The 24,792-nt window shown below is 42.6% G+C and overlaps 1 protein-coding gene across 1 annotated transcript; it reads left to right on the top strand.

The window, feature by feature from the left end:
• The first annotated feature begins 2,077 nt into the window (after positions 1–2,077).
• Positions 2,078–20,694, top strand: LOC144785885 (DNA excision repair protein ERCC-6-like). Its single transcript, XM_078664751.1, has 2 exons — positions 2,078–2,109; positions 17,531–20,694. Exon 2 carries the CDS (start codon positions 17,584–17,586, stop codon positions 19,615–19,617), a length of 2,034 nt encoding a protein of 677 aa, XP_078520877.1. The 5' UTR covers positions 2,078–2,109; positions 17,531–17,583; the 3' UTR covers positions 19,618–20,694.
• Positions 20,695–24,792: the final 4,098 nt, after the last annotated feature.

The following is a 24,792-nucleotide window of genomic DNA, read 5'->3' as shown; positions in this document are numbered from 1 at the left end:
GCTAGCACTTGAATCCCTGGTGATAAAGCTCCAGAAAGAGACAGTAGAAAAGGGCATCGGCATTGGGCAAACCACACACATACTATCAGATGCAGGTGATCTTGTCCTATAAATTAAAAACCTACAAGACAATTTAGACCCTGCGGCATGTATATTCACACATTTTGAACAAATTTCAGGACTTGCCATAAACAAGACTAAATATTATCTCTTCTTCTTTTATAAAAAATGAACACCACCCACCAACAATACCATTCAGACTTTATAATTTCCAAGTGGCACCAACCACCTTTAAACAGCTAGGCATCTAGATATATAGGACACCAGAAGACCTGCTTGATGGTAATCTTCAAAAAGCGATCTCTGCCCTCCGCACCCAAATAGCATGCTGGACGGCCCCTCCCTATATCGGTGGCAGGCCAAATAGCAATCTTTAAAATGGTCATGCTTCCACGGTTGCTTTACTACTTTACCAACCTACCAATAGTGATCCCAGCTTCTGTATTGCAGTCTTGAACACATTATTATCTGATTTAATATGGGGGAAGGGGCGCAGAAGGATAGGGTTCCTCAAGTTGTAGTTGAGGACAGATAAAGGAGGTATGGGGGCCCATGACTTCCTGGCATACTGCTTTGCCAGCCAGCTCCAATGGCTTGCATACTGGCTTGCCAGACGCAACTTACACAAAATAGGACTTGCACCTCAAGCCCTCTCCAAGGGAAAGCTGCAAAACGTACTACTGCCGCAAAACAAAATCCCACCAACAGCCCCACTATTACTAAAAATAGCTCCTAACTAATGGAGGAGAGCACTGCAATACACAGACTGAATAGTCCCATACCCCCAGACATCCCACTGCTGGGTCTTCTCACCCCACAGGGTTAGTAACTAAACGCCGCAGACAAAAGTGGGAAAGGGAAGGGGTGACAACAATAGGGGCCCTGTTCGCTAATGGAGTGCTGCTGAACAACGAGGACTTTACTCACGAACAAGGAGTCCCTGGATCCCTATTCCTCCTGCATGTAAACATAACTAGATACATCAGAAAACACTGGACACCTAATAACACTGAACCCCCTACTCACGGATATGTTCACGCCCTATATCTTAGGCAATGGTCACCATCTGATCAGGTGACTTTACCGCGGCAGTCAAGCACAGGCAGAAATACGCTAATCACAATCATGTAACTAGCCAAGTGGGGGAGGGAGGGAGAATTGTTGGGTACGGTCACGCTAGACACAAATCATTCTGGTTGGATGATACATGCACTGTTTGACATAAGTATGCACATGTTCAATTAGCACATTTTATTGCATTTATGTATTGCCACAGTATTATTAAAACAATGTAGCATTTTGTAAACATGTACAACTGTGCAGTGGATGTTGCTACATATGGTATAAAGCTTGAACAAACTTAATAAAATGTGTTTGGCTGGCAGGGTTTTGCCGGCCCGACTGAGAGAAACAACAGTGACTATTCTGCCCATACATAAAAAGAATGGAAAAAACAGCATTCTTCCCTCACAAAATTGCAGACCCTTTCACAATCTATTACAATAACCTCTGCAAATCTTGAATCCATAGCTGTTCTTGAGACTGAAAAACATTTCTTTAGAAATCCTACTGTTCCATTTGATCACCAGAGAGGAGAGCCATGCTATAAAGGGAGATAACTGAAGAGCACATATTGAAAGCCATATCAAATTTGCGATGTAATAAAGCACCTGGTGAAGATGGATTCTCATTTTCTCCTCATTCTAGTTTTTTCACTCACAAGACTTCCGGGCGGCCCAGTGGGCGGGACACCGAGTTGGGCAGGGCTTTGGTTTGCCTGGGCCCTGGGCTGGTCTTCTTCTGCGGGGGTGGGGTCTGTGCGCGGCAGAGGCAGTGACGCGTGCGCAGATTTAGCAATTGAATGCGGGCGCTTTCTCTGCTTTTTACCTTTGCCACGCCCCCGCCGCACCGCGCCCTGCTCACCACTGAGTTTAAATGCCGCCGTTCAAAGTAGCGGAAATCGGACCTGGATGGCGTTGAGGTTGGATGAGTCGGTGGAGAATACTACTACTACTACTACTACTACTGCTGCAGTACATAGCTCACCAGGTGAGGACCGGCGAGGCGTGGGCTGGGGTAGGCCGGCGCTTTAATCATCTTGATTTCAAAACTTAAAGAAAGCTGCGCAGGTGAGGCAGGGCAGGCCGCAGGCACCGTGATTACTCATTACTGAACCCCCCATTACTGGAAATACCTTTGCACGTTTCAGGAAATGACATCCCGAAGACGTGTGCGTCGGGGCCAGCAAGTCACAAGCAACATCAGATTGCTCAATTGTGTACTCCCTAAACCTTTGCACGGGGGACATGTGAATATATTTGTATCAATCCGTCAGCCGTTTCTGTGCCCAGACCAATGTGTAACGGAGCTGTAAAAGCGGTGCAGGGGGTGACCACACCCTTCAGGGTAACTCCACCATGTTTAGTCTAAAGCACATGAATATATATGAGACGCAGAAGTATATGGGACCCTTAAACGTGTTTCATGTAAGGTGCTTGGGGTGTGGTGTGTGTGTGTTTTTTTTTTTTTTTTTTTTTTTTTTTTTTTTTATATATATATTTGGAAACCTGACTCGTGAGCTCCCGCCCCAAGTACAGGCGTAGCTCGGGGGAGTTGTTGCTAAGAGTTATTTTTCCGCGTTCTGCTAAAATGAGAGGTTTGTTTCTGTTATCTATCCAGACGTTTGCACCTTAAACTCATTTTCTTCTCCTCTCATCTTCTCTTCATTCCACCTTTCCCTCTTAGCACTCTTCTTCCCACTCCAACAGCGTTTCTCACCCTGCCTGCCAGTGCCCAGCCCCGTTTATGACGCTGTTTGATTTCACTCGATACGGTCTACTGACCGCATCGAGTAAATCGCGGTATATTTAATGCTCTTTGATTTCCTATAGCCTCAATTCATCACAACTCCTTCAAGTGTCTGAGAGGCCTATTCACAATGAATGGCCTATTCACAATTTGGAGTATGTTATCTAGTACTCAGTGGTACTATTTATATACTTTTACATACCTTTGTCGATTGTCTGCAAAGCATATCAAATAGGAATATTTGGGAAATATATATATATATATATAGTAGGTACAAATGGGAAAAGATTTTGCCCATTTTTATTTCGGAGCCTACCAGACTGCAGACATCTTGGTGATATTCGTAAAGCTTCCCTGGGAATACATTCTGCCTGTTGCTTACCATTGTTATTTTGGTTTGTAGCTCACACTTTCTTGTTGGCTTTATTTGTTTTAGGCTGTCCAGCTTGAGTTTGTCCCTTCCCTTGCCCAAACCGTATTATAGTATTCCCCCTCTGAGTACTGTCTTTCTGTAACTAGGCCTTTAATTCGCATTTAAAGACGGAGGTTAAATATCAGGCCCAGCTTCCGTGGGAGCGTGGTGTATACTTTTCATTTATTAACTTCAGATGAGAATGCGTATCTGACAATCCATGCTGGATACTGGGGTAATTCGAAAGTATGGTGGGAATGAATATTTTAATACCATTCAAATGAATCGATGCACTAGGTGATGATATTTACAGTCTGTGCACAGTGTACTTTTATCAGTAAACAGTGCAAATATAATAGTCATTGCAATGTGAAGATGTGGTCTGTAATAGCAGTGAGCTACCACACCATGCATACTACACATTACCCTACTCTACTTTGAACCACTTCATGCCACTGCCCTCTACTCTGCACCACTTCACTCTTTGCCACTCTGCTTTATGCCACTCTACTTTGCACTCTGTGCCACAGAACTCTACTCTGTACCACTCCACTCTGCACTTCTACACTCTGCCACTGCACTCTATGCGGCTGCAATTTACCCTGAACCACTCCACTCTACCATGCACCAGTCCATTTCACTCTACATCACTTTATTCTACTCTGAAACAATCGACTATGCACCACTGCAATCTGAGCTTCACCCCTCCACTATACGCCACTCTATTCTACTCTACTCCATGCCTGTACTCTAACCACTACACTTAATGTCAATTCACTCTATACCACTTTACTAAAAAACTTTGGAACCTATGCCAAAGATTGGGTCCCTAGTTTTTAGTAATTACTTGGTGGAGGTCCCCGTCTTCAGTAATGATTCAGAGTCCACAAAAGTCAAAATGCTGGTGTGGGGCTTAAGTTGAAGAATGGAATCGTGGCACAATTTCTGAAAATTCATGGGCTTTATATTGGACTGCTCAAAGAGCCACATCTGCTAGTCTTGGCACATTTAAAGATTTGGGCTTTACAAGTTGTTAGGGGGGGGGGGGTGCTTTATACAGTGAGGCTCTAATGCCAAAGAAAATGTTTTCGAAGGAGAAAGGATTGCAATGATCTTGATATACCTGCCCCTGGGCAGTCCAACCATGGGCAGAGAATAAATGCTGTAATTGCCAAAAGACTTACTAGAGATTGGTGGGGATTTCAATGTTATCCTGCTTCCTAAACTTCATAGGTGGTACTAGAGTATGCCATGGCTGAATTCCCAGAAGCCATGAGCTTGGTAGATGTCTGAAAGCAGGTTTACATTGTAGAGGTAGTATTCCTTCTGCGCTGGCGTGAATAGTTAATATTCCACCCTAGGATACTTATCATCTGTAGCTGCAAAACTGTTGTGAAGATCACCGGAAGCCAACAGTCTGGATGGAGATTAAATGCCTGTGTAGTTAAAGGCTCGAAGACCACAGACTATTTCTTCACAGGGCAGATTATGATGCAGTGTAAGACTTTGGTAAGATTAGAAGTCTGTTATTAGAGGGCGAACAGTCCAAGATAGTGAGATGGGAAAATTTAATAACCTGGAGTCCAGCTGCTGATCTTTAGAGGTAATCTTTGTAATCCGAGGGCAAGATTGTCACACAATTGTCCTCCTTAGACAAGATTACAGAATGGTAACCAAAGTGAGTGTATTCAATATAGGTTTTATGAAGTAGGCAGGGAAAATACTGGCCTGGTTGTCTAGTAAGTAGGAGGTACAAAGGTCAATCAGACGGAGATCAAGACTGAGTTGTGAGGAACACCAGCTAGGGCATTTGCCTCTCACCAGAAATCGTTGCAAGCATCCAAAGTTATGTGCATGTGGAAGGAATTGTAATTAATCTGAGTTCTATCCTTCAAGCACGCTACCAGTCGAAGACTGGTAAACCCTAGACACTTAAATTAGGGTGGATGAAATGGAAGATGCATAGAAGCAGTTGAAGTGTGGAAATGCTGGTCCCCCAAATGCCTACCTACAGAACTATATAAACTGTTATCAAGTTAAGTTGGGGCACGTTGGAGGTAGTTATCAAAGCTATAGAGGAAGGAACCCTATCTCGAGATCTCAAAATGCTCACAATTATTGCACACAATTTGAAGAAACCTATGGAGAACTGTCTCATAGGCCCCTTCCTCTCTCTAAAATACAAAGGTTAAAATGCCAGCCAAAATTCAGTCTAATAGGCTCTAGACAGTAGTGAACAAAGTGATCAATTCAGACAAATCTGCATTCATGCAACAGACCTCTACCAGACCTCACGTAGAACTTTTATAAATGTTTGAATAAAAGCAAGAATCTGAAGAATATGCAGGGACACTGTTCTTTAATGCCTAAAGGTTGTTTGAATTGGCAGTTGCTTCTATCTCTACTTGAGTGGTTCTTGGCATAAGATTTCAATCGTGTTTCTCACTCTTCCCCATGCCCCGTATAGCCAGAGATAATACCAATGGCGCTCTATCTGATCCATTCTCATTGAACACTGAAATGACTTTATACACAACAATTTTATATAGCTCCTAGAAAATGCAAAAGCTTACAAATTTCACTAGGGGAAACTCGTACACTATCTCTGGGGCACTTTACAGAATAATGCTCCCCAAGTTCCTGTATGTCATTCAGAATACCCCTTACCTGGTCCCCGATACTTCCTTTCAGGAATTAGACTAACTTCAACCTTATAGGATGGAGGACTGTCTAGAATTGCATTATCCACCAATCTCTGGAGTTCAGACCATTGGCAGCACCACTATTAAAACGTGCCATTTCTCAAATATCAAACACTGATTACTAACATGCAGCAACCCCTGACGTCCCTAAAAGCAAAATGGGAATGATATCCGTGATCTAGAAGGTGAGATGAGTCTTGCATGTACCCAAATGTGGTTGCAAGAAGAGCTCCACAAATATGGGAGAGATACCCTTCTGACGAAAGGGAAACTGGGTTGAATACCAATTAAAATAAGAACTGTTCACTTTTGTGTCTCACTTTCACGGTCAACACCATGTACTAGTAGATGTCTTGCGTTTCTAAAGGACATTAAACCTTCACATTCATGCACAACACTATCTTGACACTTCGCTGTTTAATGTAAAAATGTCCAATTTAGTCCATCTAATCCAATCTTCACGTAGTTTTCAGAGTTAAAACATATTGTATATAATATCATTGGGTTAATGCAGTGTTCTAAAAACAATATTCAAACTATGTATAAAATATCATACACCAAAGTATCTCAATATTACATTCACAAGTCCCTCATTAAAAAGGGAATTGCTCTTATCTGTATAGTCAAACTAACAATGACCATATTTTCAGAGTATAAATTTCATCGCAAGTTGTCGCCCCATAGTTTCGATGGTATTAGGATGGTTCACCCGACTTCAGGACTTATTTAAAAAAAAAAAAAATCTACATCTTAATCAAAAGGAGTTGTCTTATCCCTCTTACCCTTCACTGTGCTTCTCGCTTGCATAATGTGGGTCTTTATTGTTTATCTTTCAGATGTGGTCCTGATCTTTTTGTGATCCATTGTGTTTAATCACAACCCCGTGTTTTTTTTTTTTTTTTTTTTTTTTTTGTGGTGGGATGTCTCTCTCCCTCTCTATTTAGTCCGCCTACTGTCTGGTTAATCCTCAGTTTATCCATGTTAAAATACAATGAAGATAGGCTTTTCTTTATTGTCCTGGTTTTTCCTATTTAGGGAAAATCTCCCTCTTATACTCTGATCTCTTCTTGATAGTGGGGTTCATAAATGGTGTCGTATGTTCTCCCATTGTATAGCCCCGTCACCTCAATCAGTTTTTCAGGAAATCAGAAGATTCTTAGTTGCAATAACACCTTTCCAGTTGGTCCAGTTAAAAGTACTGCATCCTGTATACCATATGCAGGTGTAATTAGTGCAATTTGGCAGAGCAACTGACCACATGTGCCTCAGAGGCTGCAAACAGAGTGCCACCCTTTTCCACACTGTGGGACTCTGCACAAACAAGTACATGCTGGTCAGAAGTGAAAAATCAGATTAAATGGGTCGTGGGTATGGTAGTAGAGATGTTTGTCCAGCTAGCTCTACTCTGGATGTGGAGTAATGCTGGTACACAGGGACTCACTCCTACCTTCTGCAGTGTCTCTATGATGGTGCAGGAAACAGATTGCAAGGAAATGCAGCAGCCCAATATTTCTAGTGTCTCCCACTTGGAGGTGGCTGGTGGGCGTAGACTTGTGTATTTTGTCAGATGTGATTTATGTATTGCAGGGATTCCCCAAAAATTTGAGAAGATCTGTGGCCACTGAAGAGAGCGAAAAAGGAGTTATGATTGGATGAGTTGACAAACTAGTGGCGAAAGAACACTTTAAATTGGATAAGGGCGTATAATTTTATAGAAAATGAGATTACAGAGGGAGATGTGTAGACCTAGGAGTTTCAATGTACTGTTAAATTGAATAGTACAAAAACCAATAGAGTTGATTGGTAGAAGTGAACAGTGCTCCTACCTGACCACGAGGCCATGATGTGTAGTCTGCGCGTAGTGACCGTCCCATAGAGGACAATTGTACTGACTTTGGCGTTGAGTGTACCGTGATATGGTGCTTCCAATGGGGTGTTGGAAATAGAGCTTGTCTTTGTGGTCACAAGTCTGGTGAAGTTGCCATGTTGAATCCTACCTCATTTTATTTGACTTGCTGTGCTTTTCTGTGCAAGAAATGTTACCAGACTCCTGATCTAAACTGTATATGTTTACAATATTGCTGACTAGGAAAGTTGTAGACTGTATTAGGTGAGAGGTTAGCCAAAACAGGGCGATTTATTGTCCCCATGACCAGGCTGTAACGGGATTACCAGATGATTAGATCTGATTTATAGTTGTGGGACAGTTTAATTTACTCTTAGAATGCTCCGTACTGGTCCTTCCAGTAGACCTCAATTTCCCAGTTTGTGTTTTTTAGTGCTGCAACATTGTGTGCACTGCTGTCTGTGTGTGGTTCTGGTAGTTACTGTAGGCCACTATCACTGGTTAAAGGACCTGCAATGGAGAGTTGGGTCTGAAATGTCTGTTTCTACTTTTCACAAACATTGTGAAACTTCTCCACCTGCTTTTGCCTCACATAAAGAAATATGTATGCCTAGATCACGTTCAATACTAAACGGCCACACTCCCCCTTGTCTTTCTTAGCACTCCCAAAAAAAAGAAATTCAACACTCCCAAGAAGAGTCACTCGGGAAAACAAACACCTGAAATGAGGCTCAGCAGTCATAAAATGAGGCAAATTAAAAGGCAGTTTGAAAATAAAGCGTGGGATTTTATTAATACAACACTCTTTCCCAGATGTCAAATGATTGTGTGTGTGTTACACACACAGAAAACGGACTTCCCAAATACAAGCAGGCTCCCGACACAGCTCGAGATCACTTAAAAGAAGCGTGTGGCCACAACACCGGACTCTGGAATCTTACTATCCAAGATTTATTGCAATACCATGCAGCTGTGTTTCGGCCCTGCAGCCTTTCTCAATGCAGGTTACCGCTGGAGTGTCAGTTACCAGTCCTTAAATGCAAAGCAGGCGACTAGTCCTAGAAAGAGGACTGCCACCGTTTGTGTAAAATACTGATTAATAATGACACCCACAACAGTTGTTCTTACGGATGTAAAGCCTAATTAGGCATCTGTGTCATTGATTGTTCCATCTATGTATGGTAGCTCTCTTGAAGTGTGGAAATGAGCACGCTTAACTCCGTTGTCCTTTTCACTTTTAGCCTCCTAAGGGTACTGTCCGCAAACCCCTCGACGTGAGCCGCACTTCAGTGTCTCCCTTGCACTAAATTGCTGGTCCAGTGACCCCTCCTGGTTGCGGTGGCGTCCTTGTGGTCTGGCCTCCATTCCACCCAGTCAGAGCCTCGTTGCGCATGTGTTTTTGCGCAAGTAATAATAAAACTCCAAAGTAATCAAATGCATGGGATAAAATGCAAGCAGATACTTCCAACGTTCACAAGTCAAATAAGAAAGCAAAACATGACCATATAATAATGGGCATCCAATGCAAGGAACCAGCACTGTCAAATGTCAGAAATAAACACCATCAAATGACCGACTCAAATATACACAACATGAAACATCAGAGCAATGAAGCTCATACACCACCTTTGAGTTAAGCACAACACTATGGTCCGCTCGACCGGGAAGCCCTTTCAGTCACTGGAAGTCTAAATGGGACAGCAAAACGTCTTGTGACTGTGTCCACCTCCCAAGTGAGCTTCTGTGAGAGTTGCAAAACTTCTTGTCTTTAATACTTTTTATACTAACACTGAGAGAGAATCCTTGAAATTCCCCCAACCCTTCATCTATTGCAAATTCAAGGCTGACCGCACCAGTCTGTTTCAGGGTCAAGACAGAAGTTGGCCAGCCCTCCATATTTTGACTCGGACAGAGGTACATTCCTCTTTCCGGCTTCCAAACTCTCATTCCACACGTTCTTTTCCAGCAAGGCTGTTTTGCTCTGTGCTGAGAAGAAAGTTAACAGCCCACTCTGAAGCCACAAGAAGGCACACAATTAAATCATGCGAGCGCACAAAAAATGAAGTTGTACGTTCAAAATGGAGTAAGTTAAAACATTGTGAAAGGTCACCATAGTCTCACAATGTAGCACTACAACCCCACATCTCAGAGCGCCTGACTTAATCTCCACCTTCTTGCAGAACTAATTGTCGCAACCTCATGCAGAACTAATTGTCGCAACCTCATGCACATTTACTCCCATTCAGTTGCATAGTAAAACGTAACTGTTTAGCCATGAAATTTAACTACATAATCATTTTGACTCTTCCCCCCCACCTTTTACCTCTTTCCTTCATCCCCCCCTACTTTGCTCCCCATAGCCCAGTGTCATTATTGCCCTTTTAACATCTCTTCTGTTGAGCATGATGGGTGGACTAATTGTGGTAGTTAAGATGTCTGCCCTTGGTGTAATACTGTAAGGAAAGTACACTAACACCTAATTATGTGTAGAGCAGCACTGTATATGTGGCAGCAACTCCAGTTTTTACCTGTTTTGTGCTATTGTGAACAAGTGATGGTTATCCACAATTAATAGTAATCTACTTGCCAACCTCAGAAGGATGGAGAGCCAAGTTGGCCTTGCTAGTATTTGAACACTCCGATGTTTTAGTGTGAGCTTCGTATTCACTGAGCCGGCTTAAATCTTATGTTTTATAGTCTGGAAGGGGAATTGAAGAGCATGATGGCTACAAAGCCTCCGTGTGAACCAATGTTAATTTTGTGTCATTTTTTTATATACAATTTTAGTGTTCAAAATTGTTTAGGTAGCTGTTAACGTATAGCCATACAGGTACTATAATATAGGCCTCTGTACACTTGTTGCCCATCACCTATATTCTCTCCCTACATTACACTTTTCACGGTTTACAGGGACGGACCTTGTGCCTAGACCTTAAACTGCATTCAAAACACTGGTTTTCCCTAGTTCGAAATTTCATATGTTCTGCATGAGGGTTCTTGGAGGCACAACAGGACTTCCATCTCCTGTATCAAATCTATGTACAAAGCTCAAGCCAGACGTCCTCCTTAGGTCGAAACAGTAACACAGTTGGGGCATGACAATCCTAAGTTTTAAAGCTCTTTTGCTGAATTATTTGTTTAATTGATTTTCTCAGTAAGATGGTCTCAAGTGTAATTGGGTCTCTATACTCTTGGGAAAGTTGTTTGCATTTCTGTTACAGCTGGGCTATAGTGTTCAATGAATCATTGGTTTGTAAAGCGCAGTGGGGGTGGGGGGGGGGGGGGGGGCGAGGGAGTGCAGAGCCAGGATGGTCAAGGATATCTGTTGAAGTCCTTCATGAACTCTGAGAGTGTTGGAGTTTGTCTGAGGTGGAGCGGGAGGGTTTTCCATGCCTTTGCCGCGAGGAAGGAACATAATCCTGTTCTGGTCTTCTTGGCGCGAGGCACCGTTGCAAGGGAGAGCTAGGCTGAGCAGTGATCTTTGGGCTGCGTGGAATGTGAGGCTGTGGTTCAAGTATGTAGGTCCCGTGTTTGGTAGGGCTTTGTGGGTGAGAAGCTTTAAGGTGATTCTCTTCTTGATGGGGAGCCAATGAAGTGTATGCAGGCGTTGGGTGATGTGGCAGTGGCGTAGTAGGTTGAGTACTCTTCTGGCAGAAGCGTTCTGAACATTCTGTAGTTTACAGTTGAGGTTCTTGATTGCGGTGTAGAGCGTTGCCATAGTTGAGTCTGCTGCTGAGAGCATGGTTGAATGTCTTTCTGTGTTCGAGGGGGATCCATTTGAAGGGCTTTTGTAGAAGTCGTAGGGTGTGGAAACCGGAGATGAGACAGCGTTGATTTGGTGGTCCATCTTGGTCTCGAGTCCAGGATGATTCTGAGGTTGCATGCATGGTCTGTGGGGGTTGGCGGGTTCCCGAGGTCCAAGGGTGAGGGGGGCCACCAGCTATCATTCCAGGCGTTAGGGTGTGGGCCAATGATGAGTACTTCGCTTTTGTCCATGTTGTTGTAGGCAGCTGCTCTTCATCCACTTGGCAACTGCTTCCATTCCTTCTTGAAAGTTATGTTTGGATACGTTGGTTTCATTGGATAGAGAGAGGATGTTTGGTGTTGTCTGCTTAGGATACAGTATTGAGTACGTGGGATCTGATAATGGGGGCGAGCGGGCCATGTAGATGTTGAACAGGGTGGGGCTGATGGAGGATTCTTGGGGAATTCTGCAGGTGATCAGTGTGGGAGTCTGACCTGCTGCATTCTCCCAGTGAGGACTGAGCGGATCCAGTCGCTGGCCTTGTCCCGGAACCCTGCATCTTAGAGGCTGCTTGCTAGGGTGTTGTGAGACTGTCGAAGGCTGCAGAGAGGTCCAGGAGGATGAGGGCCACAATATCCCCTCTGAGGGAGTGGTTGTCTGTTGCAGCCAGGAGGGTGGTTTCAGTGCTGTAGTTTTTCCTGAAGCTGTATTGGGATGTCTCTGATGTTTTCTTCAATGAAGCAGGCGAGCTGGCTGACAGCTTTTTACATTTGCTGAAACAGGAGTAGAGATGGGTCTGAAGTTTTTGAGGTCCGTAGGGTCCACCGAGGGTTTCTTCGGGAAAGGGTTGATCTCCGCGTGTTTCCAGTCGGGAAAGGAGGCGGTCTTGAGGGAGCAGTTGATGGTTCTTCACAGCTCAGGGTGATTGTCGGCAGCTCTGTGGTAGATGTGAGGGGGCAATGGTATGTTGGGTCCCCAACGTGGATTGACTTTATTGTCTTCAGGGTGTCTTTGGTGGTGAGTGGTCCAGCTGTCAAGTGTTGGCTGCGTGTTGTAGGGAGCAGGAAGTGTAGGTTCCGCCTTGTGGTTTTCGTCATCAAAGTTGTCGTAGATAATCTTGATTTTGTGGTGGTAGTTGGAGCGGAGTTTGTTGTAGAGGTCCGGGGGGGGGGGGGGATGTCTATTTTACTGTTTGGTTGGGCAAACTCTTTGCTGCTGAAAGGTTCCTTGCTGTTGTGTGTGTGTGTGTGTGTGGAGATTCTGTCCTGGAGTGCTTTCTTCCTTGTGTTTCTGAGCTGGTGGTGGACAGTGGTGGCTCGTTTGAAGTTTCTCCTGATCTTTTTGAGGCGTCTGCAACTTTGCCTGGTTTCTGAGTTCAGTGGAGAACCAGCTAGCACTCTTGGTGTGTGTTGGTGCTGTTCTTGAGGGGGCAATGGTGTTGGTGCAGTTGGTGATCCATATGTGCAGGTTTCGGGCTGCGCTGTTGGTAGTCGTCCCTGGTGGTTGAAGTGGAGCTGTTGAGGGAGGCATGAGCTGGCCGTCGGAGACCTTGTTCCTATTTCTGTGTGGGAGCTGGTGTGTTTTGCGGTGATGGTTGTTTTTAAGGTGAAGTGGATGCAACGATGGTCTGTCTATGGGAGTTCGGAGGTGTTGCTGAAGGTGATGGAGTTTCCTGCTGTGAAGGTGGGGTCAAGGATGTTCTCCTGAGTGTTTGTTCTGGTACGATCTGTTTGATTCCAATGTTAAGGAGGTTGTCCAGGAGGGAGGAGAAGTTGGGATCTTAGAGGTTAAGGTGGAAGTTGAGGTCTCCCAGCAATGTGCAGTCAGTGGAGGTGATTGCTTGTGGGGTGATAATGTCGTTGAAAGGTGCGCATGGTCCGGGAGCGGTCAAGATGAGGGCGCCCTGGAGGGCGGTGGTTTGGTTGTTCTGTACCTTGAAGTGTAGGTGTTCAGTCGGTTTGTGGGCTCATCGATGTGGATGCTCAGTTGGAGTTGGGATTTGTGGGCAATGCCTCCTCTGGGGCAGTCGGTCTGGGTGATCTTGTTTCCTTTGGGGATGGCGACTGCAATGTCTGGTCCCAAGGCGCGTTCCTGGCACTGCTCTGGTTGGAGATTGGTGCAGACAGGCTTGCCTTTGGCGTGCCAGCGGTGCGGCTGTCATTAACTAGGGGTTGAGGGGATTTAGAGCAGCTGGGAAGAGGGAGAGGAAACTCGCAGAGGCGGAAGGAGGTAAGAAAAAAGAGGGGAAGGGAATGGAGGTTATGGCAGGTGAAAGGAGTAAAAAGAACAAGTTTTCATAAAAGGAGCAAAATGAAAAATTACGATGCAAAGCAGAACCAATGCAAAAAATGGGGGAAAAAAGGGCATGAGACTGGCAGAAGGACTGGACTGAGGAAGGCCTCGAACACCAACCAGAGGCAGCGCTGAGGGCTGAGACTCTTCAACTGAGTGCTCTCCACTTTTTCTATGGTCTGGAACATTTTAGTTTAAAGGCCATGCGTTTAAGAGAAACCCTGGGCTGATTTTAGGGAGCCAGTTTCATGACAGCTGAGGTAAGCCGATCGAAATACTTATGTGGCTATATTAGAATCTTCTGTTTAGGTATGAAGTAGCAGTTCTGTATTGTTTTTATTCCAGGCCTGGTATTTTATAGCTTGCATGGCTTTATTTGCTATTGATTTTGCAACTGAGATTTAAACTGTGATCTGGCTAAATGATTGGATCATGTGTTCCAACTGCAAATGTGGACTGCTTGTAAACATTTAGTGTATGGGAGTTTTGACTAGCTGAATGAGATTAAATCCGCTCAAGTTATCAAGGAGTTGGTCAGTTTCATTATTGGTAGAATCCTTTAAGTGAAAATTGATATCACCTAAAATGGTGTTGGGGTATTGCATACAGTATTCTATGAAATCCTTTATAGTGGACGATTAGTTCTTGGACCAGGCAGCCTCAGACATCCATTAAAAGTGTGATTATATGTTAACTTGCATTTAAAAGCAACTCTCTGGGTGCTCCCAATAAACCACCGCTAAGCCGGCTGTGCCCCTCCCCATCTGATGGCATGATCGATCCTAAAATAATGTAGCCTGTCTGAACTGCAGCTGCTAAATCTGGATCCCAAGCCTTGTCTGATCAGGTCTCAGTAAGGAAGGCTGTCTCTAAAAGAGCATTAGCAATGCAATTATGTGTCGCATTAACGAGAGTTTAGGCTATTGGCATTGTAAATGACCATGCCTTTTATTTCTTTTAAAACAAAAATAAAAAGCATTGTTTGCAACTAGTGTAAATGCGAGACCTATTGCATTGCAAATGCTTGTTAGATTAGTGAGTAGAAACGCTCCCTTTAGGCCCGCGCGGCAAATTAAACTAGCGTGGCCGCTAAAGTTAAAGCGGACCGCGCTGCAAATAAAAATTAATGCTTACTGACTTATGAAGGAGACGGAGTAATGCCACAAGTAAAAGATCCAGTCCTCATGGGAAGTAACAAATGGCGACTGGGCGGTTACAAGGAAGGACTAACCAGCCTCATTATCTATCGGAAACCCAGCATTTACCAAGGACAATGACACCAGCCATTCAAAAACCTGGGCAGAGAAGGCGAGGCCTACACAGCATACTCTACTACTGCATGCTTCGCAGAGCAAGCGGTGCATGCGCACTGCCGTTGGGCTCGGCCTAAAAATGGGTATCTAGTCAAAGTTCATATTTGTGCTTAGTTACAAATAGTTTATTGAGCTGAATACAGGTCCAGGTGAAGGCCTAATCATGAAACTTAGAAAAGGGGTTGGCATACTTTTGTCCGTTTAATGTGGGCTGACAGCTGTGAACTCATCTGACACGTAAAGGGGAAAATGGACCGGAAAAACCTTGTCCCTTATTTACTCCAGTTTATTGCATGAGGAGTACTTACTTGGGGTATTATTCCAAAGGAGCTGATCTAATACTTCTGATTGTAACTGCAGGAAACCCATCTGCTCTAGAAACCCTGGGCTTGTTTCCCCCAGACTCCATCCACTTATTCCTGATTGGTTCCTGGAGTTTCAGTGCAAGCAGCAGGCTCAATATCGAACAGTATTGCAGCAGTAAACCGTGCTCAATTAAACAGAATGTGCAAGAGATGTGTTAACACGCAGTTTAGCTGCCAATGTCGTTTCACCTTGCTCCACATAGGCTCTTGTGCTCCGTTTTCTTAATCCTAGTGTACTTTTCAGCCAGCCATCAAATGATTCCCTGTCCCTAAGTAAATAGCTTAATTTCTTTTTCTTTCTCACTTTCCGCTGTGCTTTTTGTTTTCATCCACACACGCAACTTCCATAACAGTGCAGGTGTATTGCTGATTGAGAATTTGGTAAAGAGAATTAGTTGGCTGTTTTCTTCGCAGAATGTGAAGGATTAGGCCTTAATATCATGACGTGCAGATAATTTGTTTGCTCTACACTTGGAGAACCCAGCTGTTTCGTCCCTAGCAAGAAAATGTAAGCTACAGCCCTCAAATGTAATCAATTCAACTCCAGTTGAGCTAAAGGTACTAAATGCAGGAAAATGTCCCTCCCAGGAAAACGTTTTACTGGTCATTAGAAGCTGGTGGTTTTTCCTTCTTGCTGTAGGATAATATAAAACTTCATATGACCGCTTTTATAGCCTGGGCTTACAAAAGAGACTGAACCTATTAAGAGGACATGTTCCTTCTCTCATCAGCCATGAGATTAATCCCACCCCCAATATTTTCTTTGGCACTTTCCTTTGACAAGTTGTTTTGATTGTTGTAGACCCACCCTTGACTATCCTGATCAATTGCAGAGTTGACAAATGTTCAACATTTGATGGCTGATACTCGACAGATTAACATATCCACGTGCCATTCCCATTCAGTCTTAATATTCAAATATATTTCTTGGTGGTGATGCTGAATCTGTCAATTAATTTTGGTCATCCTCTGTAATCAGCCAACACTAATCCTGGGATTTAAAATGGGCTTGCCAAATCTGGTACTCAGACTTCCCCTTTTAGGCAAAGGGATTAAATGTAGCTTCCTCTAAATGCTCGTTTTCCACTCATTTTATACTGAAGTGTTTCATATTTCAAAAAAATAACTAACTTATAACAATTTAACAAAAGCCACTATTTAAAGGCTGTATAAATGCATTGTTTAGAATAAATGGTTGATGTTGCCTTTTTGATAAAAGATGAGGTTATCTGTGGTATATGACCGCTTGGTAGAGTTGATATTCAGATTTAGAGAAACAGTTGTGTGTGTCCTTGCAAAGGTAAATAGACTGGTGAGAGGTTTCGTACAACAACCATGCAGTGCTTACTTTTATTGGTGATAATCTGGGGTGCCTTCTAGGCTGGCAAACACCCTATGGAAGAGTTCACATTCTAGGGTTTAAACCTTTTACTTGATAAACTGTCACAGCCAACAGTAATTAGCTAGACTCGTTCCTGCTCCTGAGTCAGACCTGCCCTCCGTATTTGACGAATGCATAGTGAATGATTCGGTGTTGAAAATGCAGTCTCCGGTTATCTTAACTGAGATTGTTCCCACCCCAATATTTTCTTTGGCTCAGTTGGAGTCACCTGCGGTAGGACCCGCTCCAAACAAATTAATTACGTTGTTTTCCTTTTCCCCCCCCTGATTGAGTGCATGTTACCAAGTATTGATGTAGGCAGGCAACGTAAAATGTTATTGAACTGATCTAGGTGTTTGCTCACAAGTACCAAATTGTTGCTTTGTGTTCCACAGCATTGATGATTAACCTTTGGGCTTGACTCAAATGATGACAATAGTCCTGCATAAACCGGAGGTGTAGCTGGGTTCGGTTTTCAAAACCCAATACTTAAATGCATAATTGATTAGATGTTGATATACAAAATGGTAAAAAGCCTCTAGGGGAGGGGGTTAAGTTTGTGAAGTTTTAAACTTTAAACTTATTTTTTTTGTTTGTTTTTTACAGCTACTTAAACCAGGGAAAAGACGTTGGGCAATCTGGAAGAGTCAATAGAACTTATGGCAAATGAAATTGGCAAGCTAGAAGCAGCTCTTTCAAAGGTGAACCTTGGATCTGAACACCATGGAAAAGAGTTTGTGGAAGTTTTAAACAGTGGACTGATGCTACACAAAGACATATACAAAGAACTTTTTGAGCATCAGAAAGAAGGTATTGCCTTTCTCTACAGCTTACATCGTGATAAGAGAACAGGTGGGCTGCTGGCCGATGATATGGGCTTAGGAAAGACTATTCAGATCATTGCATTTCTTTCAGGAATGTTTGATGCCCTGTTGATTAGAACTGTACTTTTGATAATGCCAACAACGCTAATTGGCAACTGGTTGAGAGAGTTTGAAAAATGGACTCCTGGAATGAGAGTAAATCAGTTTCATGGTGCAAGTAAGGCTGAACGAACCAAGTGTTTGGAAAAAACACAAAGGAAGGGTGGCATCCTTATTACAACTTACCAAATGCTCATTAATAACTGGGAGAAACTTTCTAGCTATGATGGCGATGACTTTGTGTGGGACTACTTCATACTTGATGAAGCGCACAAAATTAAGACTCCCTCTGCGAAGACTACTAAATGTGCACGCAATATCCATTCAAATAATTGTATTCTCCTCACAGGGACTCCAGTCCAAAATAATCTTCAAGAGATGTGGGCGCTGTTCGATTTTGCCTGTCAAGGAACATTGCTTGGGACATTGAAAACATTCAAAATGGAGTATGAAAACCCTATAACTAGAGCAAGGGAAAAGGATGCTACAGCAGGTGAAATGGCTCTGGGTTTTAAGATTGCCGAAAGTCTTACAGAGCTAATCACCCCATACTTCCTCAGAAGGACAAAGGATGAAATTGAAAAGAATCACTTGTCGAGCAGTGGAAAATCTGCACCAGGAATTAATGAGATGCCATCTCTTTCAAGAAAAAATGACTTCATTATTTGGGTGCACTTGGCACCGGTGCAAGAAGATATCTACAGAAACTTTCTTGATTTGGATGAGATTAAGGAACTATTGATGACAACAAGATCGCCTTTAGCTGCACTGACTGTCATAAAGAAACTTTGTGATCACCCCAGGTTACTACCTGCACGTGCTTGCACCCAACTCGGACTCGAAGGACCTGATGATGAACAATATGGCATTCAGGTTCCTGGTCAATCAGAACCTACCAGAATTGATCACGTTTCCGATGAGACTCTAATTGAAGAATCTGGGAAACTGTCCTTTCTTATAGGACTCTTGCAAAGGCTTCAAGACGAAGGACATCAAACTCTTGTTTTCTCCCAATCAAGAGTTATGTTGGACATTATAGATCGGATCTTGACTAACATGGGTTTTATGATCATTCGTATTGATGGAACAATAACCAGTATTACCGAAAGGGAGCGGAGAATCGCCACTTTTCAGAATAATAAAGATTACTCCATATTTTTACTAACAACTCAAGTTGGTGGTGTTGGTATTACTCTGACTGCAGCAGACCGAGTTATCATCTTCGATCCTAGTTGGAATCCTGCCACTGATGCTCAAGCTGTGGATCGAGCTTACCGAATTGGCCAGACTGAAAATGTAGTTGTATACAGGTTGATTACTTGTGCCACAGTGGAAGAGAAGATCTATAGAAGACAGGTATTCAAAGATTCATTAATAAGGCAAACCACTGGTGACACTAAGAATCCTTTCAGATACTTTAGTAAACAAGAGCTGAAGGAGCTTTTTATCTTGGATGACACTACAACTTCTGCAACACAGATTCAACTGCAGGACATGCATTCAGCTGAAAGGAAGTCTGATCCAGAACTAGATGAGCATATTGCCTTTCTTCATAGCTTGGAGATATTTGGTATTTCTGATCATGACCTCATGTATACCTATGCGGCAGAGGAAGGTGATGGTGCTGAGGCTGGAGAGCAGCAGTATATAGAACAGCGAGTTCAGCAAGCTCAAGAGCTCGTGGAGTATGAATCTCAGCTGTATGAAAAAATGAATGAAAAAAGCAAACGTGGAGGTGTTGTGAAAGGAAAGAAGAGTGACAAGGAATAGAAAGAACACAAAAATAAATTGGTAATTTTTATACAGAATAAAACCTGTGCATCGTAGGATAAACAACCAGTTAAAATCTGCAAGTAACCTAAAATGTAACTTAAATGTTCTGGATGTCCTCAAATGAAATTAGTTTTGAACTCCCCTCTTCGTACCAGCCTCTCCTAGGGCTTCGCCATCAAAATTAAATGATTTTGGTATAAACTGGAGTGCTTGTTGGATTCTTTTCAAAGCCTAATCACCACTGGCCTGCCGTTTTTGGTCAAGTGCTGCTATTGAACACTATCCGTTGTACAGCTGCTTTTATCACCAATTTGGCAAACTGAAGCTAATGGGACTCTGTAAACTCTAAATCCATTGTGGATAGTGGTTCTAATATTTCAGTCACCTGCATGATTTTGGACCTCAGACCAACTCCAGCCACACAGTCTGGTGCTTGTGCAAATAAAATTTTATATTTGACATTGTATGCTTGTATATGTTCTGATTTTATAATAGGTAATTTTGTAAACATCTATAGATCGTAAGTGTTATGAAAACAGAAAGATTGGTTACCAAAGATTTGAAAGGGATCAATGACCCCAGAAGAGTATTCCGATGGAACTACTGTACTTGATCAGCATTTACCGAAAGAAAGGAAGATTTCTACAAGAAACAGACGGTTTAAAAAAAAAAAAGTAACTGCCATTTACTCGTCTAAACCAAAAGTAGTGAAGAAAGTTAAATTAAAATAAATCATTTTGGGAGTGTGTTGATATGCATATAAATGATTCTAGGTAATAAAATTGCAAGCTGTTTGTACTATGAATTTTCTCATTTTAAACTTGGTCACTGAAAAACATACTTCTGGTTGATGTGCTTGCTCAGAATAGTAAAGTCCCTCAAGTTATTTAGCACTTTAATTATGATCATGTTTTAAACTGTTAAACTAACAATGTATTCTCTAAGCACTTCACATAAGCAAACGGATAACTGCAAATTAGTTAAAATGCATGTTTTGATAAAGTTTATAATTAATTACAGTAATAAATTAAGGGCATATATATTAAAATAAAGTAATATTTTTATACTTGTTCTGCCTATCAATGATTTAAGTCCTGCATAGAATGGAAAGTTGTGTTAACTTTAAAGTGTGTACAATTTGTAAATAAGAATACATTTACAAAATTGGTTGCATGTAATTATGAATTGCTGTGTAGCTTTCAATGTTGAATCAGTACATTGTTCTTGTTTTCACATAGCATTGCTAGAAATCAGTTTTCAAATTTCCTCTAATTTGCGCTATATCTAATTCAGACAGTGCGACTGGTGTTTAATTAGCAGATTTTCCGACTGGATGTTACTCCTCTGATGCTGAATGTTTTAGACCAGATTTTAATTCTGAATGGGAAGAGACGCTGGGGAGAACTGTGGTTACCCGTGAAGCATCTGGTATAGCGTGGGGGTGTTTTTAAAATTATTTTAAAGTTTGTTTTATTTTTAAGTGGGAGTGTCCTTTGTAACCGGCTTGTGTAGGGGCAAGAAATGCAAAATAGTCTTCATTCTGTGCTGGTGGCTGTCCTAGTCTTGTCAAGACAAACCGTTTCCCTCACATCATACTATAACCAAAATAGAGGTAAATGAACCCCAATCCTAAAAGGCAGAAGAGCTACTTGCTTCTAGAGCTTGTGCACATATCCCATACTCTCTGAAGGAAGAACAATGGAAATGCCTTGAAATGGATTTCATGCTTCCTCTGTGGACTCTTGCCCTGCTATTATTTACTGGGGAGAGTATGTGGTCTCCCGACTAGACTGCCGACCTTGGAGCTGGGAATCAAAGGTTCGAGCTTCTGGGTTGACTCCACAGCCTGTGATTCTGGGAAAATCACTTTATCTCCCCCGTCCCTACCAAAACAATGAATGTCCTTGTGTAACGTAACTGGTGCTTATGTAAAAAGCAATCCAATACGTTTGGGTAGAGTTTGCGCTATATAAATCTGCAACAAAGAAACCCTGATTTTTGCCGCTACAGATTACTTAGATCTTTCTTCCCAGGCATTAGAAAATGTCTTCAGGAAGGTTACTGACGTAGCCCGTGCTGCTGTACTGTAAAAGAATGCAGGGACCATGAACACATTAACCTCAGTTGTTGTTTTTTATTATTATTTTTTTTTTTTTACATTATGCTACCAAAGGGGTGGGATCCAGTCACCAAGAGGTCTCCGTTCTTGAACATGAACGGCTAGATTTTGTTTTGGTGAGTTCCACTCCCTTGAGCTTGGTGTCAAAGTGGTTTTATTTTCATGCTTGGATGAATCCTGCTACAGTCGTGGGTGTGGCAGGAGTTTGTACCAAGGGCATTTTGAGGCAGCTTAAATTGATACTGGCCTCTGGAGGGTGAAGCTGGTCTTGCATCGAAGTTTTTTTTTTTTTTTTTTAAGCAGCACAAGCAATATTACAAGAACAGCCATTCTGGTCACAACTGAAAAGGGAAGCTATCAAATGTTAATCTTTCTCGGATTCTCTTGTAAAAGATTGGCCATCGTGCTTCGAAACCCATAAAGTGGCACTTCACATCCAGATTGAGGCTTTTTAAATATCTGGAATGTTTTTTAGTTTTTTTCCCCTCCCGGTTACTTCCTGGGGCACCCTTTGGAGCCACTCTGGCATCAGCTGTGCTTCCAGACCTTGCTGTGGCATCATCCCCTTTGGTCTTTTGGCTCTGGTGTTCTCTGCCGAAAGTTTAAAAGGCAATCTGTTGACTAAAAGTAGACTATATCTGCACATCCCACTCAGTTGCTGCGGCCAGCTTATTCTGTTAAGACTGCGGGGGTTGAGTACTTTTCATATGCCTATTTGTAGTAACAAAATCTGCTGATGGTCGGAACACCAGAGGCTACACCAAATGTCAGGCCTTTAGGGGTTTGACTTTAATGTACTTCAGATTCCTCTTCACCCTCTCTGAGGGTGATTATTACAGCAGACTACCTGCTTCCTAAATGCATTCAAACTTCAGTTTTTACACTTGGTCCAGATTCTACATGTATATTGCGAATCCCCAAGGGCCCATTTACTGTTTGGAAGGTTTAATGTGCAGTAGTCATGGAAAAAGGAGGCTTCAACTCTGGTGGTCCAGTTGCACACTAACCGACCAACATCCAGCTCTTTTTAAACATACTTTCAGGTTCGCATCCCCTGCCCTTTAATTGGGCTCTGGTGGACTGAAAAATGGGAGACTTGGTAAAACCTTACTATAAACCTGCAGTTTCTTATTCTGCCTCTTCAAACGCAGGCTGTTCATTTCGGACCGCTCATTTGTCTTTGCATCCTGCGCTGGAGTGACTGGTGATAATGACCTCTTGACCAGTGTTTCACTCAATGGTGCGCATTCAAATAAGCAGTGTCTCCTCTTTGGATTGCACGACATGGAGTCCTGAAGCATAGTCAACAGGAAAGCGAAGAACAAAACGTCTATTTTTCTCACTGGGAGGGCAAAGGGTGAATATATCTGGATTGGGCAGATGAGGTGACCAAAGCCAGAAGGGAAGCATAGAATGTTGAGATATTAAACTGGAAAAAATGAGGAACTTAAAAGGTCAAATGTTCTACATTAGTATTGTGTGGTAACTAGCCATTTATAATAGTGCAATAATAATATATACTATCAGATGAGCTCTTAAGAGTAGGGACAGTGTGGAAATATAAATCTACCTCCTTTCATGAAATCATGATTTCCTTGTCGAAAGGTAAGAATCAAAAATGTTGTCTTAGGATTGCGTTTAAAGCACCCTTAATGCAGTTTGTTGCATGTTCAGTTGGATTGACGTAGATGGCAAGGAAGGTGGAAATGTTAAAGCAGTGAGCAGCCCTCGAGATATCATTATGGCTTTAAGGTTTCTCTTTCTGGCTGCAGTATGTCTCCACCAGTGGGATGAGCTACAAAGGTGGAACGTTGGTCCATTTTGGATAGTAGACCCCACACACCCAGTTGGCTATATAAGGGTGCTCTCCCATTGGGGTATTTTCTGATCTATGTGATTGATAGAAGCAGATCCAAGAGAGCTAGTATGTTTTGTACACTAAGGACGCTGGCAACACTTTGTTGTGAGTATTTGAGAAAGTAAGGATAAAAAAGAGGGAGGTTTGGGTATTTCGGATATAAATAGAACTTTTTCCAGAGGGAAAGATTGTTGAAAAATAGACCAGCCTTTGTCTGATATGGGTTTAGTGGAATCTGGCACAGGAGATCCTTTAGTCTGGTAGAATAGTTTGAAAGGGAGGTCTGGTTTGGAGAGCAGGCTGTGATGCCCGGAGTTGCCACAATTGCAATACTTGTTGTAAAGTGCGTACAGTAAAAGGAGTATTGCAGTTTAAGTTAAGATAGGTTTTTGCCAAGAATCTGAATCAAGAATTCTCTAAGGATCTAATCACCTCCGTACCTTGGTTATAGAATGAAGGAGGTCTTGTATATCTCTCTCTCTCTCTCTCAGGACTCGATCTCCCAGCAACCCGCAAGGGTGACTGAAACACTGGAGCTGGATTTCTCGGCAGGAGAAAAGACAGCGTCTCCCTCAGTGCGTCAATGGGAGGGTTGGCTTCCTTCGGCACTTGCCACAGCAGGGTGTCAGACAGGTAGATAGCTGATCTGCTCCAAACCACCGTGTGTTTTGCTAGGGCAGATGATGGTATATTTATACCTGGAAGGTCCCAAGTTTGACGTAAGGTTGGACACAAGACGTCACTAAGAACTCTGTTCTTTCAGGACTCCAGGAGCTCTAGGACAAATCAATACAGAAGCAGGGGGAATTCCCGGGCTGCTGGAGGCTTGCTTTGTTTAAGAACGCGTTGTGCTTTCTAGGAGTCTATGGGAGTAGCCTTCCCGTATTTGGACTGCATTGGCTATGACTTAATATGGATATGATTATTATGCCTTTATAAGGATATGATTTGTTATAACCACATAAGGGCATAAATCGGGAATATTTAAATAGGGTCCGAGATACGTTTACAACACCCACTCCACGTATAATGTCCATCATTACTAAATACTAAGCAATTTTAAACATATGACTATGCATGTGTTTTCCATCCCACCCCAAAATACATAAAATGCATTTGAAATGGTATATACATGAAAAATGAGTAATATACTGTACGTTTTTAAGCAGCGGTATCATTCAGATAATGCAAATCT

Source organism: Lissotriton helveticus, chromosome 10, assembly GCF_964261635.1.
Source record: "Lissotriton helveticus chromosome 10, aLisHel1.1, whole genome shotgun sequence".
Lineage (NCBI taxonomy): Eukaryota > Metazoa > Chordata > Amphibia > Caudata > Salamandridae > Lissotriton > Lissotriton helveticus.
This window is presented reverse-complemented; position numbering and strand designations above follow the sequence as displayed.